This window comes from Chrysoperla carnea, chromosome 5 (assembly GCF_905475395.1).
Source record: "Chrysoperla carnea chromosome 5, inChrCarn1.1, whole genome shotgun sequence".
NCBI classification, from domain to species: Eukaryota; Metazoa; Arthropoda; class Insecta; order Neuroptera; family Chrysopidae; genus Chrysoperla; species Chrysoperla carnea.
Window position 1 is genome coordinate 14061578 of NC_058341.1, and position 17107 is coordinate 14078684.

A 17107-nucleotide genomic window follows, 5' to 3' on the forward strand; every position below is an offset into this window, starting at 1 on the left:
ATAATTTATTTAATTAAAAATTTATTCGGGACGATACTAGATACGAACCAAGATACTCTGGAACCGGAGGCGAGCGTGCTAGCCATTACTGCACCTTTGACATACTTCAATATTCAATAATGTAATATAGATAGCTTTTACTCAGCTTTTTTGATTAAACTTGTTTTCTTAAATCTTATTTATGATTTGAGTTTAACTGAGTTTAAAAAAATCATATTTTACTGTACTATATATAAATAAATTTTAGTGATAAGAAAAGAGAAATAATCCACACCTTTGTAAAGTAAATTAGAGATAATTAGATAATATAGATACCCATATACCTAATCCTAATATAATAGGATGTAGAACTAATCTATGTTTGTTTTAATTTGAAAGAAATAATAATATATTGATAAATTTTTAGTTAATTCACGATACAGTTCAATTGAAAAAAGGGTGTATTATAAGTTATATTTCATCAGGCACCTTTAGAATCCCAATGAATATAATTTGATTTAGGTACTTAAAAATTAGAAAGTATTCGATGGATAAAAAATGGACGATTAGAAAAATGCTAATAGGTCTTAGCCACCGCAGATCTAGAAAATTTATTGAAGGATGAAATATGAATTTTTCATGAGTATTTTTTGTGCAATTAATAATATAGTGTTCTTGCTCTTATCTTTTAGCTTGTTTTTTTTTGCTTACTTGCACTCGAATTTTGATTTACTTCTAATTTTCACGATATTTTGCAATTTTCTTAAGGGGTATCCCTTTGAAAAAATCGAGAAAATTATCAAAAAATTTTTGTTTTATATTTTGATGAAATTTGGTATATTGGATAATTTTGATCAAAAAAATAAAAAAAAAACGTTTTGACAAAAAACGATCATTTAACGATTGACTGTATAGTTTCTGAGATATCGACCAAATCCTGTGCGAAAAGCTTTTATATCGGAGTGATTCTGAACATATCTCCGAAAAATACTCATTTAATTGTCATATGAGCTGAATTTTTATGCTTTCGGATCGTTATTTCCTTAAAATAATCCATAGTTGTTTAATAAAAATCCGAAACGTCACCCAAATGAATTTGATAGAGTTTCATTATTTCACCCATTAAGTTCACTTCCAATGATAAACAATTTCAGCAAATTTTGATCCATGGTACTACACTCTCCCCCATTGCGAATAATCCATAATGGGTTTTGAAAACTACGATATTTTTAAAATAGAAAATGACAAAACGCATTACGAAATATATCTATTTTATATTTGTATTTTGTTTTCATAATCAAAAAATAAGTACTTCCTGCAGATAGATAAGACAAAAGTAACCCATCCTCTCTCTGTAAAAATGAATTATGTAGATGTAATTGTTGCATATATTTAGTTTTTAGATAATACAATAATTTTTTTTAGTTTTAAAAAGATTTGCATTTTCTAAATGAAATCATTATGATTATTCCAGTTTCGTGTATAGTGTTCATTATTGTTAGAAGTAATTTAGTAAAATCATTTAATTTATCACCTAAATTTCATATAGTTATTAGTGATCCATCTCAGCAAGAAGGTTCATATTTTGGATACTCTGTTCATTTACGTTCAGGTATTGATAGATATGCTTCGAGGTATGTATAATATTTACTATATTGACTATATTATTAGCCGTTTTCATGAGCGCATCGAGAGAAAGACATGCCAGGGTAGCTGTCCCCTCGAACCTGGATTAACCATTAATTTAGGCTTTGTATTTATATGCCAAAATAATAATGAAATATTTAGGCCAAAAATTTCTTATTTGTCTTCTTCTAGACGTAAAATTTTTGTTTATCTTCCCTTGGACTTAAAGTAAGCAGCTTCCTTGCCCGTTTTGAGATAAAGAATTATTTTAGGTCTCAAATACAGAGTCGAATTTGAAAGTATGAAAATGATGCAACTGCAAATTTTTTAAAGAATTATATCGTTGTTACATTAGAAAACAATTCTTCACGTAGAATCTGCGTATAGTAAGCGAATTTCCACTTAAGAATGATAAAAGAAATTAATTTTTCATTTTCTATCGTGGACAAAGAACTTTTGATTATTTATTTTAAATTGTGCATTTTTCTTAATTGATAGTATTGTTGTCGGCGCTCCAAAAGCAAATTCAACTTATACAAATCACCGGCAAATTGCAGAACCTGGTGTTGTCTATCAATGTAATATAGATGAATTTATTGAAATAACACCGATTTGTTATCCTCTTCTACTGGATCCCACAGGTATGTTGGAATTTTGTCCTTAAATTAATCTGTGGCTATAATATACCACTTTGTACTTTGAACTAGGTGAAGTACAAGGACCTGCTAAAGTACCCTTGAAACATAAAAAAAGTCATTCTTGGTTGGGAGCTGCTTTGGATGGGCAAAATAATCGTGGAGGAAGATTTGTGGTATTTTCATTTATTTTTTGTTAATAACTTTTAAAATAAACAATTTAAACAATAATTATTTCTATGCCACATTTTTTGCTTTGGAGTGTCTGGGTTGGGAACATATCGTTACTGTAATTTCAAAAGGTGACTTTTTTAAGGTTTTTTTCGTGCCTCAATCGACCAAAAAATATCTTAGGTCGACTATCGGTTAATTTTATCACAAAAACTCACGAAGACGGGAAACTGGCATAAAATTAGTCAAATAAAAACTATATAAGTTTCGCCATACGCACTTTTGGAATTACTGTGATGCCCCGGCATGTCTCTACACCACCCACTAATTTTCGCATCATTTCACACCATAAAGATGTGGAAGTAGTCTCCATATTACTTTTTGGAGTGAAGATTAGAAATCGCTTTTTCTTAAATTTATGTTAGATAACTACCTTTTCTATAGGCTTGTGCACCACGCTGGGTTAACCAATATTATTTAACGACAAAAAAGGCGTTACTATTAAATAATGGATTGTGTTATTGGATTTCGGATACTACAGACGCAAATCGAACCGCACAACAATTGGTTCCATTACTTTCACCAAGTAGGTATAACTTTTTAATTAACAATCTAGCATGTATTGGTGCCGCGGGATAAATTGTAAGGGATAAATTGAGGTATTCTTAAGGGATAAATTGGGTTCCTAGGAAGTTTCTCAGGTATCAGTTAAAGAAATTCCTTCGGGATATAACCATTTGTGCACCAATACAGGCTAGACTAAAACAAGTTTTGATAATTAGTATCGTTTTTACATCGTGAACTATATAGGATTACAGAGTTTTAAAGGAAAAACCAGAAAATACCATGGGTATGCTTTTGGCGAGGCAGGATTTTCTGTGCATATGCCAAAAGCTGATGGGACTGAAATATTAATAGGGGCACCAGGTGTTTTTAATTGGAAAGGTGGAGTAATTCGTTATAAGGTTAGCTATGAAGAAATGAGCCTCCATCAAAAAAATTTGAATTCGATTCCTTATACGAACCCGACAATACCAAATACTTACTACAATTCGAGAATTACTTACGATTCTTTTTTTGGTAAATATATATCTTCGGTGGTTATTCACAAAACATATGAAGGCGGAAGTTCATCCCCTTTATAAGATTTTTTTGGCACCATTTTCATCACTTTTGCCCGTATCTAATTCAGTTTTCGGTTTAGAAATATAACAAGGAAAATAATATTGACGAAAAAGAAAGAAATAGAGCCATGATGTTACCACTGGCAAGCATCTGGCAAAAACCGAATACCAAATTTTTTATGTCTTTTCTCCTTTCTTCTCTAAAAACCTCACGTATTTTGTGAATAGCCTACGTTTCAAATACATAACTAAAACGATTAAATGTGATAATCTTCCGTCTTTTAAAGGGTATTCACTGAGTTCCGGAATATTTCTCTCAGATTTGCCTACTAAGCGTTGGTACGTTGGTGGCGCACCAAGAGATGCTAAATATAAGGGTCGTGTTTTTTTATTCGATTTGCGAGACAATACCGTCACATCCAAACAGGATATACTTATTAAGAAAGAGTTTGAGGGTCAGCAATTGGGCGAATATTTCGGATCAAGTGTATGCGCGACCGATGTAAATGGTGATGGATTGGATGATGTTTTAATTGGAGCACCCCGGAATTCTTTGGATAGTGCCTTAATGGAGAGTGGCGATGAAGGCAGTGTTTATGTATTTTTGAATAAAGATCTTGTAAGGAATTAATAATTCCGAAAACTTTTTTTCAGTTCAAAAAAATTTCAATACTGATTTTTTAAGTTTTATTTATTAACAAATTTTAGTGGCATTTTCAAGAACAACTTAAATTACAACATAAAGAAGAATCCCGATCAGAATTTGGAACTTGTATTTCTTCCTTAGGGGATTTGGACTTAGATGGCTATAATGGTAAGTTAATCCTGTTAAAAGGTAAAAATAATTCCTTAAAAGTTTACATATTTTAGATGTGGTTGTTGGAGCTCCTTACGAGGATGATGGAAGAGGTTCAATTTATATTTATTTGGGCAGTTCGAAAGGTCTTAGACCTAAACCGAGTCAACATATTCGAGCCATTGATGTAGATCGCAGTCTATTTGGATTTGGGATAAGTGTCTCCAAAGGCGTGGACATTGATAAAAATTATTATAACGGTACGTACTTTATTTGGAATATCTAAAGATTGTGAAATTCTAGAAATCTTAGAAAATTCCCTCAATTTATTAAAATCCCTTTCAAGTACACAAAATCAATTTTTCAACTAGAATAATTATTACATTTTGTTTTTGTTTACTTTTAATCATGTATACGATATTTATTTACATCATGGTCTAGCGATTTTAATGATGTTTTTAATATGATACATACAGCGTAAACTAAATATTGACAAATATCTTGTCTAGTAATCTTAATTAAAGAGAATAATTATTTTGTAGATTTGGCAGTTGGATCATATTTATCTGACAGTATAGTTTTATTTCGAGCCCAACCTGTTACTCGTTTAAGTGGGAAAATTATGCCATTAGTGTCGGAAATTGGATTAAATACAACTGAACTTTTCATAAATGTTTGTGTTATTTATAATGGAAGCTGTGTACCGGAAACGGCAAAAATTGCTATTAATGTTCATGCAGATCCGATATATAAACGAGCCTCCTTTATTGCAGATAATAGCAATTTTAAAAATGCCATAAATAAAGTTATAGATGTTAAGGCAGGAAAGGAAACTTGCCTGAAAGGACTATCAATGGATATTAAGGTAAACTTGAGATATTTAAGTAAAGCACTAAGAACTAATGTTTATCTTATTTTTTCTTAGGACTTATCACAAGATTTTTCGAAACCACTTGAAATTCGAATGCAGTATTCTATACACGAAGAAAAAAGTAAAAGTAAGTAGCATTTAGAGACAATTCTAGTTTCATAGAATAATTTTTGATTTGGTTAAATAGTTCAATCGAGTTTTTGCGCATCGTGTCCGATAATCGACCCTTCCACAAAAAACATCGTTAATACATTCGTACCTTATTCTACGGGTTGTGGAAATGATTCTAGTTGTTCCCCAGATTTAAATATAAGCGCTTACTTTACAAATATAAGGTAAATATTTTTATATCATGAATTATTCCTTAAATTTTCGCCACATTTTTAAAGGATATACAATAATGTTATTAATTTGGGGAAAAAATTTTTTCCTTTGTAGTGACCCTTTCGTACTAGGGACGAAGCGAAGTATATTTTTAAATGTATTAATTAACAATACAGGAGAACCAGCATTTTTAACACGTCTGTTCGTAACAATAAACGATGATATAAGCTTTGTTGAAATTCCAAATTATTGCAATGATCAAGACAAACCAATTGTTTGTGAAATAGGCAATGTATTTTCTGCAGAAATGGTAAGATGTTCTTTTGAGTTAAAATTTTAATCGGTTATTTAAAAAGAAACTAAAATTTTCCAGAAAACAATCATTTTTGAAATTGATGCATTTAGTATGAAATCTGATATAAATAAAATCGAAATTCATTTACAAATTGAAAGTGCCGGACAAGATCAAAATGATACAAATAATAACTTTTTTATGATTTTACCCGTAACATCCGTTGCTGAGCTAAAAATAACCAGGTAATTATATTTCTACGATATTATCTATACCCAAATATCTTACAATTCTTTCACTTTTCTGTCATTCTTTCCTTTTAAGTATTGAACTTGATCTTCGTTCTAGTTAAAATCAATTTTTTTTTTGAGTTTTCATTAGCTTTTGTATTTAATTTCAGTAAATCAATTCCTGAACAATTATTATTTAAAGATCAGAAGGGTAACTTAAAAAATAAAATCGATCCAATAAGTCAAGAATATATAATCCAAAATTTAGGGCCAAGTCCAGTTGGAAGTTCATTTGTACATTTTTATTTTCCAATTTCCTATGATAATCTACAATTATTTAATATCATGGAACCTGAGGTTTGTAAAAAAATAGATATACAGGGTAGGCCATTAAATGTTTTTTAATGTATTTTAAGATAGTTCAAAATCAAAATGTGAAATCCACTTCCCTTTCTCACTATGTATTTAGTAAGTAAAAAAATATATTTATTACACATTTATTTCCGAAACATAAAAAATGTTATAAATTAAAGAAAACCGTTCACTTTTTGCTAAATTCAGGAGGAATGTGTTTCTTAGGTGTCAAATATCATTCGTAAAACATGAGTTAATTACGCAAATGTTTCTATTTGTTAATAAACAATAAATTGTGAAATAGTCCATGTAAAAGTTGGCTTAAAAAATTATTACATAGGCAACTTGTTTTACCTGTATGCTATACATGTATAATAGTTTTTATATTATTTGGTATAAACACTCACATATGCGTGATGTAAGTTGCCTATTTATTAATTTTTAAGTCAACTTTTACATGGACTGTTTTATTTAATTAGCAATTTATTTTTTATTAACAAATAAACTCATGGTTTACGATTGAATAACTCATGGTTTACGAGTGATATTTGACACCTAAGAAACACATTCCACCAAGTATTAGCAAAATGTTTATTTCATTTTCGTTAAATTGTTACATCTTTGACTGTATTATTATTAAAGTAATGGAAATAAATGTGTAAAAAAATATATTTTTGCTTACGAATAACAGATTGGGGAAGAAAAGTGTACTCCACTTTTTGATGATGATGATTTTTGATTTAATTTCCAATTTCCTATGATAATCTACAATTATTTAAGATCATGGAACCTGATATACAGGGTGGGACATTTTAAAATTTTTGAAATCTGCAATTTTTTGTTGAGGTCATTCCTTTAATAGGTGGCGCCTTTGACGAGATTTTTAGATGCATAGATTAAAATGGCTTACCTTGTAATACACTTTACATGTCTTAATTTAGACACCAGGTCACTTTTCGTAGAAAAGAGGAGAACTAAGACTGTCTTTTCTTACGGATTTTTATATGCTGAAGTTAATTTTCAAACAAACAGCAGTCTTTTTTTATAGATATATACCTGGATGTAAAATGTTTAGTCTCAATTTTCAAATAGCCAGTATACAAAAATACGTAAGGACAATTCTGGTAAAGGATAACCATCCATCAACTACGAAAAGTGTCCTGTCCTGTCGCCATAACATTATCTGATTATTAGAATATTTTTTTAGGCTTCGATAGGAACACAATCAATTAAATGTAATGCTAGTAAGCCAGGATTTATTGAGGATTTTAGTGAAGACGATCCGCTGTCTTATGAATTTTCTCGAATTCGAGTTCGACGTGAAAATATCGAAGAAACTAAATTGTGAGTACCTTTGCATGAAGAGATAGAGTTCTCTTGGGTATACTTTGAATATTTTTAAAAACAATATTTTATTTTTAGAATGTACTTGGATAACGCCTTAAATGATTCAAGTAATTACGATTTTCCATTGAATAGAACATTATTCTTAAATTGTTCCAAAAACTTTGAGCAAATTACATGTATGACGGTAACATGCGAATTAGGATTGTTACAAAATTCAAAAAATAATGCAATAATTAAATTTTTAGTTCGTCCAATTTTAAAAAATGTTGGTAAGATATTCCCTTTCAAAGTATTTCACTTTTTGCTTGACTTCACAATTTTTTTTTTTACAGATTCAGCATTAAATGGTAAAGACATTCTGCATATGGATGTTGGAGTTGCTATTTTACCTTCAGTTACGCTCAATGTTACAAAGTAAGATGGATAAATTTTGAAATAAATAATTTTGAAAAATGTTTTTTTTATCTTCTAGCAATGGTCGTGTATTTACAAGTCTGGGGACTACTTTGATAGGTTCGTTACCAGATGAAGGTATACCACATTTTTGGATTGTCTTAGCGGTTGCTGTTGGTTTATTGTTACTGGTAGCCATTATTTCTGGATTAATGAAGGTGAGGAAATGCAATTTTTTCTCATAATAATATTCCAAGTCTTCCGAAAGGCTTTTACCTTGGATGGCTTGGATTTACTTTTACCATTATTAAATTCTGTTTAAAATAATAATTGTGTAAAAACTCTTTTGACCCGGATTTCTATTTCTATACGTCAGACACAATCTTATGGTACACTCTGTAGTTTTATTAGTTTATCTTTTAATTTTTTTCAGTTCGGATTCTTTAAAAGAGCAAAGAAAGATGAATTAGATTTATTGAAAGAACGGTCGTTTGATTGCCAGGTGAGTTTGAAATTTTCTTAACGTGTAACGAAGATACATTTTAGAAAAAGCACATTCCCTTTATTTTTTTACTTGTTTGTTCGTCCGCGTTTTACATCAAAATATACCAAAGAACTGATGTGATTTTTAGAATATAAACATTTCTAGAATATGGAAATATCTGGTTGGCTACTATAAACAAGTCTTTGAGTCTTAATTAATGGATAAAAAATTTTTTCCTTTTCTAATATTATAGCTAATAATGGAGCGATTAATTGTAATTATTTTTCAGGAAATGGATGCATATTAAATTCAAGGAAAATTTAAATAGGATAGTAAATAATTAATTAATTGTTTTATGTATTTATGTTCAATAAATTTTTTTACTTTTGTATTCTATAAGATCATTTTTCGTTCCCACAATTAGCTAGCTCAGAAAGCATAAGCAAAATTTAGATCAGACTTCAGGTAAGTAACCAAATATTTAGATTCAGTTACCCCAAAAACATTTGTATATCCAAAGTTTCCTACACACTCATATACTTATCTGCTTGGATTACACGTTTATACTTATCTGCTTGGATTACCAATTGTGCAATATCACGCCGGATCAGGTATCTTAGGGTTTTTTGGATCGTTGAATTGAAATTTCGACGTTTTTTATTTTGAACAATCATAAATATAAAAGTTACAGGAAGATTTTTTTCTATTTTTAAAGACATTTTCAAATAGTGCTAGATGCAAAAATCCCAAATTTGCGATACTACTTGATTTCGTTGGAAAGGTCTTTAATTATAGAATAAAAATGCTTCGATAACTTTTCTCCCCAGAAGAAAATTTTGCCCGATACAAGAGCAAAAAACCTAGTTTTGCAACGCAAAACTATTTATAACAAAAAAGTGTTGTAGATTCCGTCTTATAATTATCTCGAATTTTCGATTCAACGACTCTCTCGCATATTGTTATCAGTTCTCGTATATTTTACTCAAACCAGCTTTGTTTATTTATCTTTATGTATGACGCATTGTTTTCACGTGAGACGTATAATCAAATTATTGTTGTGGAGAAATAAACAACAAAATATACACTTCCCTTACCCTCGTAATCACGAATCTACTTCCTAACAAACGCGATAACATTAAATTACTGTATCCTTTTTTTTGTTACTGTAATTGAGATTATTCTAATTTTTACAATAAAAAATTGTAGCGCCATTTTATATAAAAAATTAATTAATTTTTTCAAATTATGATTGGTTTAATTTTTTATTTAATCGTTCTTTTCGATTTTACAAAATCGTTTAATTTATCGCCAAAATTTCATACAATTATTAATGATCCATCGTTCCAAGACGGTTCATATTTTGGATATACAGTAGAGTTACGGTCAGGTATTAATGGATATTCTCCAAGGTATGTTAAATAATGTTGGAAATAAAGGATGATCAAATATGTGTTTATATATTTTTAATTAGAAATATAAAAACGGTATAAGATATCCATGTGATTTTATTTCAATTTAAAAATGTATACCTAACTATTATTTGATCATCCTTTACTAGAATAATTAGAATATATTTCGAACCGATATTTTTTTAGTATTGTCATTGGTGCACCAAAAGCGAATTCATCATATATTGAACATCGAAATATTATGCAACCTGGAGTTGTTTATCAATGTAATATTGATAAGATTATGGAAATAAATCCATCTTGTTATCCACTTTTACTGGATCCAACAGGTAGGTGGATATTAAGGAAAAAATAGCTATAATTCAAAGTATTAGGAATAAGATCTGTTGATTGATTCATATTCTACAGACATATATCCGTGCAGTTAAAAAACAAACGTGTACCAATATTTAATTCGGGATAAGTATTTGTACCCGTTTCGAAGGTTTAAAGTGCTTTTAGAGTTCAAATCAAAAATAGTCTTTTCAAACATTGAGGTACAATATCTCGTACACGGCTAAAATTTGGCAAATATCCATATTATCATTTTTGACGTTAGTAATAGAGATAAGGGATATACATTTTTGGATTAATCAGACACAATACGGAAATCAAATAAGTACTCTGGGTCTGACGACTGAAAAAAAGGCTTACAAGCCAATAATGCTTCGTTCCTATGTGCTTATTAGTTCGTTAGTTAATTTTACATAATAAAGTTTCTGGAGAAAATATCTGTAGAACCAAGAGTACTCAAGATATTATTTCTTTCCTTAAATTAACATAGAAATCACTCAATTTTCGTACATTTTTCATAATAACTATTATATTAACGATAATTACTTAGGCGATGTAAACGATACTACTTCATCAGCACCCGTAAAACATCACAAAGGTTATTCAATGCTTGGATTTGCCATAGATGGACAAACATCTCGTGGTGGTCGATTTGTAGTAAGTAAAAATATCACTTCCATGAAATTTTAATCTAAAACTTAAAATATGAAAACTTTTAGGCTTGTGCACCTCAATGGATAAATCAATATTACTTGTCAGCTAAATTCATATTAGGTAATGGAATATGCTATTGGATTCCAGATACTAAAGACTCCAATCATACTGCTGAGAAATTAATGCCTTTAATTGCACCAAGTAAGAAGTATTTTCAGAAATTAGTTTTACGAGTTTATTTTCAAGTGATATCAGTACTGAAATATACAATAATTTTGCAAATTTGAGAACTTACTAAAACAAATTCATTTTGGATATGGAAAAATCTCTAAGCGTTTAAAAACAATAAATCGTAGCTTGGACTTATCCTAAGAGAGAGATATTTGAAAAACTGCCACGAACACTTTTCGATAGAAAAACTATAATAGGAGAGATTAAAAATCAATAAAATTTCATAAAAAATATGTCTTATCTGGTTATCAGATGGGTGAAGATCGACCTTATACCGCCTTTAAGACCATACAAAATTTTTTTATCACTTTCGAAATAGATTTTTGAGGTAGATAATGTCTGATATCTGTTATAAGACAGACAGTTTTGTTTCTCAAGTTTGGAAAAAGTACTATACTAGAATTACCATTAAAGCTCAATTATTTAAGAAAGATTCAAAATTTTTTTTTCTTCCGTTATTAACTAGATCGACAAAGCTATATCGTTAAAGGGAGAAATAATACTGGATATGCTTATGGTCAGGCTGGATTTTCAGTACATATGTCGAAACCAGACGGATCCGAGCTATTATTGGGTGCTCCTGGTATATATAATTGGAAAGGCGGAATTATTATCTACAAGGATGTAGATTACGAATTCGAAGCTAGATCATATCTTAACGTATCTGTTCTAAATTCATTTTACAATAGAAGAATCCTTCGGGACTCTTATTTTGGTAAGTATTCAAGCATACTTTCAGATGTAAGTCGACTTAATCAGGTCAGAATTATTTTTGCTTGCATTTGCCATGTACGAATTGCTCAAATTTTGTCAACTTGGACATGGCACGGAGCTCAATGTGTACTTTAGATAATATTAATTCCAGAAGAAGGAATATAATATACATATATATTAAATTTGTTAAAGGATATGCATTAGGCTCTGGAGTATTTTTAAAAGAATTTCCAACAAAACGATGGTATGTGTCTAGTGCCCCAAGAGCTAAATATAAAGGCCGTGTATATTTATTTGATTATCACGAAAATAATCACGACTATGATATCAAGAAAGAATTTGACGGACAACAAATTGGAGAATACTTTGGTTCAGGTTTATGCATAACTGATGTCAATGGTGATGGCCTTGATGATGTGATTATTGGAGCACCACGATACTCCCTGGATAATGAGTTTATTGAAACGGGTGACGAAGGCACAGTTTATGTATTTTTGAATTTGGATAACGTAAGAAATTATTTTCTAAGTAGCATTTTCCGTTTCATTCTACCGCCTATGGTTTATTGCTTCTTTAAAAAGCCATTATTGAAATTTTTCAGTGGCATTTTCAAGAACAACCTAAATTACAACATGTCCAAGAAACACGTGCACAATTTGGATCGTGTATTTCATCCATTGGGGATTTAGATTTAGATGGTTATAATGGTATGGTATTAAGGATGTACGAGCGCCAAGGAAATTTTGGATAAAAAGCTTGGTTTTTTTTATATGAAATTGGACCTAGTTCTAATCAATTCTGAAAATTTAAGGGGGGTTGCCGATTATTTAAATATATAAATGACTTCAAAAGTAGGCATATTTAATATTGGTCTTATGGGAAAACGGTAGATGGATGATATCTTTTCATAGATTTCTCCAAAACTAGTCGGTGGATATTAAAAAAACTATATAAATTAAAGTTAAAACAAAAAAACCCGTTGTGCCCAACTAAATAAGGATCATCAAAGTTGAAAATAAGGTACAAATAATTTCAACCACAAGTCTAAACTTTCCTTGGCGCTCGTACTAACTTAATAATAGATTGTTACCAAAATCATAAAACATTTCTTATTTCAGACGTGGTTGTTGGAGCTCCTTATGAAGATGATGGCAGGGGATCTGTTTACGTTTATTTGGGTAGCAAAAAAGGCTTAAAGCTTAAACCAAGTCAACATATTCGTGCTATAAATGTAGATCGTAATTTATACGGCTTTGGAATAAGTATTTCCAAAGGAGTGGATATTGATAATAATTTTTATAATGGTAAATTTGACCTGTGCCCCAAAATAAATTTGCAGACCTGATTTTAATTTTTTTTTACAGATTTAGCAGTTGGATCATACTTATCCGATAATGTTGTTATATTTAAATCACAACCAGTAATTCGACTTTTTGGTAAAGTTAATTCATCGATTCACGATATTGATTTAAATACAACTGAACTTTTTGTGAGTGCTTGTGTCGGTTATAATGGAGCATATTTACCGGAAAATATTCAAATTTTATTTAATATTCAAGCAGATCTTGTTTATAAACGAGCTATGTTTATTGAAGACAAAATATTTAAAAATAATTTAACAAAGATTGTGAATGTTTCTATCGCAAATGAAGTTTGTATGGCTTTTCCACTTAAACTTAAGGTAAGATTATTTCAATTTTCCCAATCGACTATAAAACGCAGAGATAATAGTTTCTCAAGTAATATAGTAGTAGTGAAAGGGGAGAAGAAAATCTGGAAAGTAGACTTTCACCATTCCTGCTTTTTTAGGAGTAATACTAGTAGGAGAAGGAATCCTATAATTATCCCTCTGAGAAAAATGTAATTTTTAACTATTCGAGATATGTATAACGTCGAAATATTTTTAGTTTTACTGACCTTGTAAGAATAGGTGGGTAAAATGATCCTCTTGCAATTTTTTACCAAACAGTTCACATAAAATATTAATTCTTCTTTTATATTGAATCAACGATTAGTGTAAAAACAAAAATCACTGGTAAAATCATCTAAATCAACACATTCAAGACCCGCTTTTACCTTTTGTATTTATTTTTAACTTTTATAATTTTACTCACAAAATAGAGATCATTTTAACGTATTTAAAAGGGATCATTTTATTCGACGTGATGCAATGATAATATAAAACTATTTTGCAGGACTTTTCCGAGGATTTTAAGGCACCACTCGAAATTCGAATGCAGTATTTTTTGTATGAGGATAGAAGTAAAGGTAACTAAAATTTTCGAATTTGAATACTAGCGGTCTAAGATTTCCCAAATAAAATAAATTGAATAATAACATTTTTTTCCATTTGAAGCAGTTCAATCGGTATTTTGTTCATCATGTCCGGTGATTGATCCTCGTGATGAAAATACTGCAAAATTGCTTGTTCCTTATTCCATGGGCTGTGGAAGTGATAAGCAATGCACACCTGATTTAAAATTAAAAGCGTCTTTTATGAACATAAGGTATATTCTTAATTGTGTAGTAAATAATTTTGTTTACCATATTTTGATAATTTTTATAGTGATGTCTTCATATTTGGGACAGATAAAGCAATCTACTTAAATATTTCGGTCAAGAATGACGGAGAAACGGCATTTTTAACAAGCTTACATGTAACACCACTAAATGAACTAAGTTTTGTTCAAATTCCAACTTATTGTAATGATCAATACCAAACAATTATTTGTGAACTTGACAACGTCCTTTTTCAGGAAGATGTAAGTAGGGTTTTTTCCTCGAAATATAGGTCGTTTCCTCTGAAATTTGTAACCAGTAAAATCGATTTTCTATGGTTTCAGATTAATCCGCTAAAAAAAACGCATAAAAATTCGAATTGCGGGAAAAACTATCTATTCCAAAGCATAAATAACGACCTATATCTTGAGTAAACCTTTTAAAGCCCACAAGAGCCAATTGTTCATACCCCCATTAATAGTTTCTAAAATTATACAGAGAACAATCATTTTTGAACTGGATGCGGTGAATATTGATACCAATTTGGAAGCCATCAAAATTAATTTAACTGTACAAACTTCTGGCGATGATCAAAACGAAACGGATAACAATATTTTGGCAGTTTTATCGTTAATGTCAGTTGCAGAATTAAAAATAATCAGGTATTAATCTAGAAATTATCTCCATTATCATCATACTACATGTTTTGGATTTATTTTCAATAAGCCAAAAATGACCCAAAACCTTTAACGTTGGATTTGGCTTTTGGTTAAAATTTCTTGAAATTCGACATAAAGGACGATATTGTCATTCTGAACCTTCTAGGATCATTCGTTTTGGATTTGCAGCCAAATATTTAACCCGTCCAGACGAAAGACATAAGCCGTTCGAATTATTTGAGGCCTGAGCTTCTTAACCAAAAGCCAGTACTTTAATATTGTTAAATACTTAATTGCTATTTTGATCATTTGACCTCGTACTAAGCGAAAGTAATTACTTAATAGCTATAATAATTTATACCTTATTGATTTCAGCAAATCAATTCCTGAACAATTATCCTTTAAAGATAAGAAAGGTGTCATAAAAAATAAAATCGATCCAATAAGTCAAGAATATATAATCCAAAATTTAGGTCCAAGTCCTGTTGGAAATTCATTTGTCTATTTTTATTTTCCAATTTTTTATGATAATCTACAATTATTTAATATCATGGAACCTGAGGTTTGTAAAAAACAATTAAACTTGTTTAGAAATATTTGTGTGAAAATTTTTAAAAATATACTCTTTTTAGGCTTCGATGTCTGAAACTCAATCAATCAAATGTAATGCTAGTGGGCCAGGATTCAGTGAAGATTTTATTGGAGATAATGATGATGATTTTACATTAGATGATGAATTATCTCAAGTTCGAATTCGTCGTGAAATTATCGAAGACGATATTTTGTAAATATATTCATTAATAATACGCAAATTAAGACATTTTGGTAACTTTGTTGTGTTTTTAGGAAAACTTTTTATGTAAATGAAAGCAGAATTGATTTGCCAATAAATCGAACATTATTTTTAAATTGTTCGGAATTGTCTGTAAATACTATTTGTATAACTGTAACATGTGAATTGGGATTGTTAAAAACTAATGGAGTTATTAAATTTCTCATTCAACCAATTTTCGAGAACATCGACGAAGTTTTAAAATACAAAGATATTTTACATATGGATGTAAACGCTGTTTTAAGGCCTTTAGTAAAATTGAATTCAGTAAAGTAAGTGATAAATTTTTTAACGAAAATAAGGACACAAATAATTAAAGGAAAGATAATTTGTTCCGTTTCAAACTGAGCCTAGCTAAAGAAGCGGGATATTTGAAATCATAGGTTAATTGCAGAAAATAAGTTCAATTACAGTTTTGACTTTGTCAGTGTTTCTCAGAGGGCTCTAGAAGCCTACAGATGGACGGTAAAGCTAATTTTTATAGGATAAATGTAATAGGATAAGACTGATTTAACACATTAGGAACGCTGAAAAATAATTGATTATCGAAGTGGGCGCGGTAGATGAAATAATTTTGAGAGCCTCTGGTTTGATTTTTGCGATTTCAGTAATGGTGTGGTAGCGACGACATTAGGAACAACCTTAATAGGTTCATTACCCACAGAAAATATTGCACATTTTTGGATTGCATTGGCAATAGCACTTGGATTGTTATTTTTACGTTTTATTCTTTCCTGTTTGGTTAAAGTTGGCTTTTTTAAACGCACCATGAAACATAAATTAGAATTATTGAAACAAGGATCATTAATGAGGTAATTTCCTTTACATTTATTTTTTAATTCGAATGAACTTTTTTTTTTTTTTAATTTTGGATTTTAGGAGATGGAGTCTTAGTCGACGAAATAGTATGAAAAATGAAAAAAATATGAATAATAATAACAATTATTATAAAAAAGCTGTGGAGTTGTGATTTTTTTTATTGTTTCAATAAATTATTATAATGCAATTTTGTGTTCAATTTTTTTCGTACAGATTTCCATTTTGATTTAGGCCCTGGCTTTATTCGAGTTGCTGGATAGAAGTTATCGGTTTATCCTTAGCAATTAAAGGAGTACATCAACATTCTGCAAATGATTGACTTAAAAAACTG

At 29.9% G+C, this 17107-nt stretch overlaps 1 protein-coding gene across 1 annotated transcript; it reads left to right on the top strand.

Moving 5' to 3' along the window:
- The first annotated feature begins 3236 nt into the window (after nucleotides 1–3236).
- On the top strand, nucleotides 3237–16948 carry LOC123300539 (integrin alpha-PS4-like). The gene is made up of 33 exons (XM_044883123.1): nucleotides 3237–3491; nucleotides 3823–4154; nucleotides 4244–4349; nucleotides 4406–4591; nucleotides 4874–5196; nucleotides 5257–5329; nucleotides 5390–5537; nucleotides 5641–5836; nucleotides 5900–6063; nucleotides 6219–6405; nucleotides 7610–7746; nucleotides 7825–7856; nucleotides 8082–8163; nucleotides 8222–8360; nucleotides 8576–8644; nucleotides 9941–10035; nucleotides 10222–10364; nucleotides 10919–11025; nucleotides 11088–11223; nucleotides 11720–11968; nucleotides 12160–12476; nucleotides 12569–12674; nucleotides 13086–13271; nucleotides 13332–13648; nucleotides 14163–14235; nucleotides 14324–14474; nucleotides 14534–14729; nucleotides 14965–15128; nucleotides 15501–15687; nucleotides 15758–15909; nucleotides 15972–16229; nucleotides 16566–16769; nucleotides 16837–16948. The coding sequence occupies exons 1-33, from the start codon at nucleotides 3296–3298 to the stop codon at nucleotides 16925–16927; spliced, it is 5502 nt and encodes a 1833-aa protein (XP_044739058.1). The 5' UTR covers nucleotides 3237–3295; the 3' UTR covers nucleotides 16928–16948.
- Nucleotides 16949–17107: the final 159 nt, after the last annotated feature.

What these genes read in the sequence shown, in the direction of transcription:
- LOC123300539 (XM_044883123.1), top strand. Translation starts at nt 3,296, where the DNA reads ATGCCAAAAGCTGATGGGACTGAAATATTAATAGGGGCACCAGGTGTT. An exon ending in ACACGAAGAAAAAAGTAAAA is followed by an intron (nt 5,330 to 5,389) that starts GTAAGTAGCATT and finishes TTGGTTAAATAG; the next exon opens with TTCAATCGAGTTTTTGCGCA. An exon ending in AATGCCTTTAATTGCACCAA is followed by an intron (nt 11,224 to 11,719) that starts GTAAGAAGTATT and finishes GTTATTAACTAG; the next exon opens with ATCGACAAAGCTATATCGTT.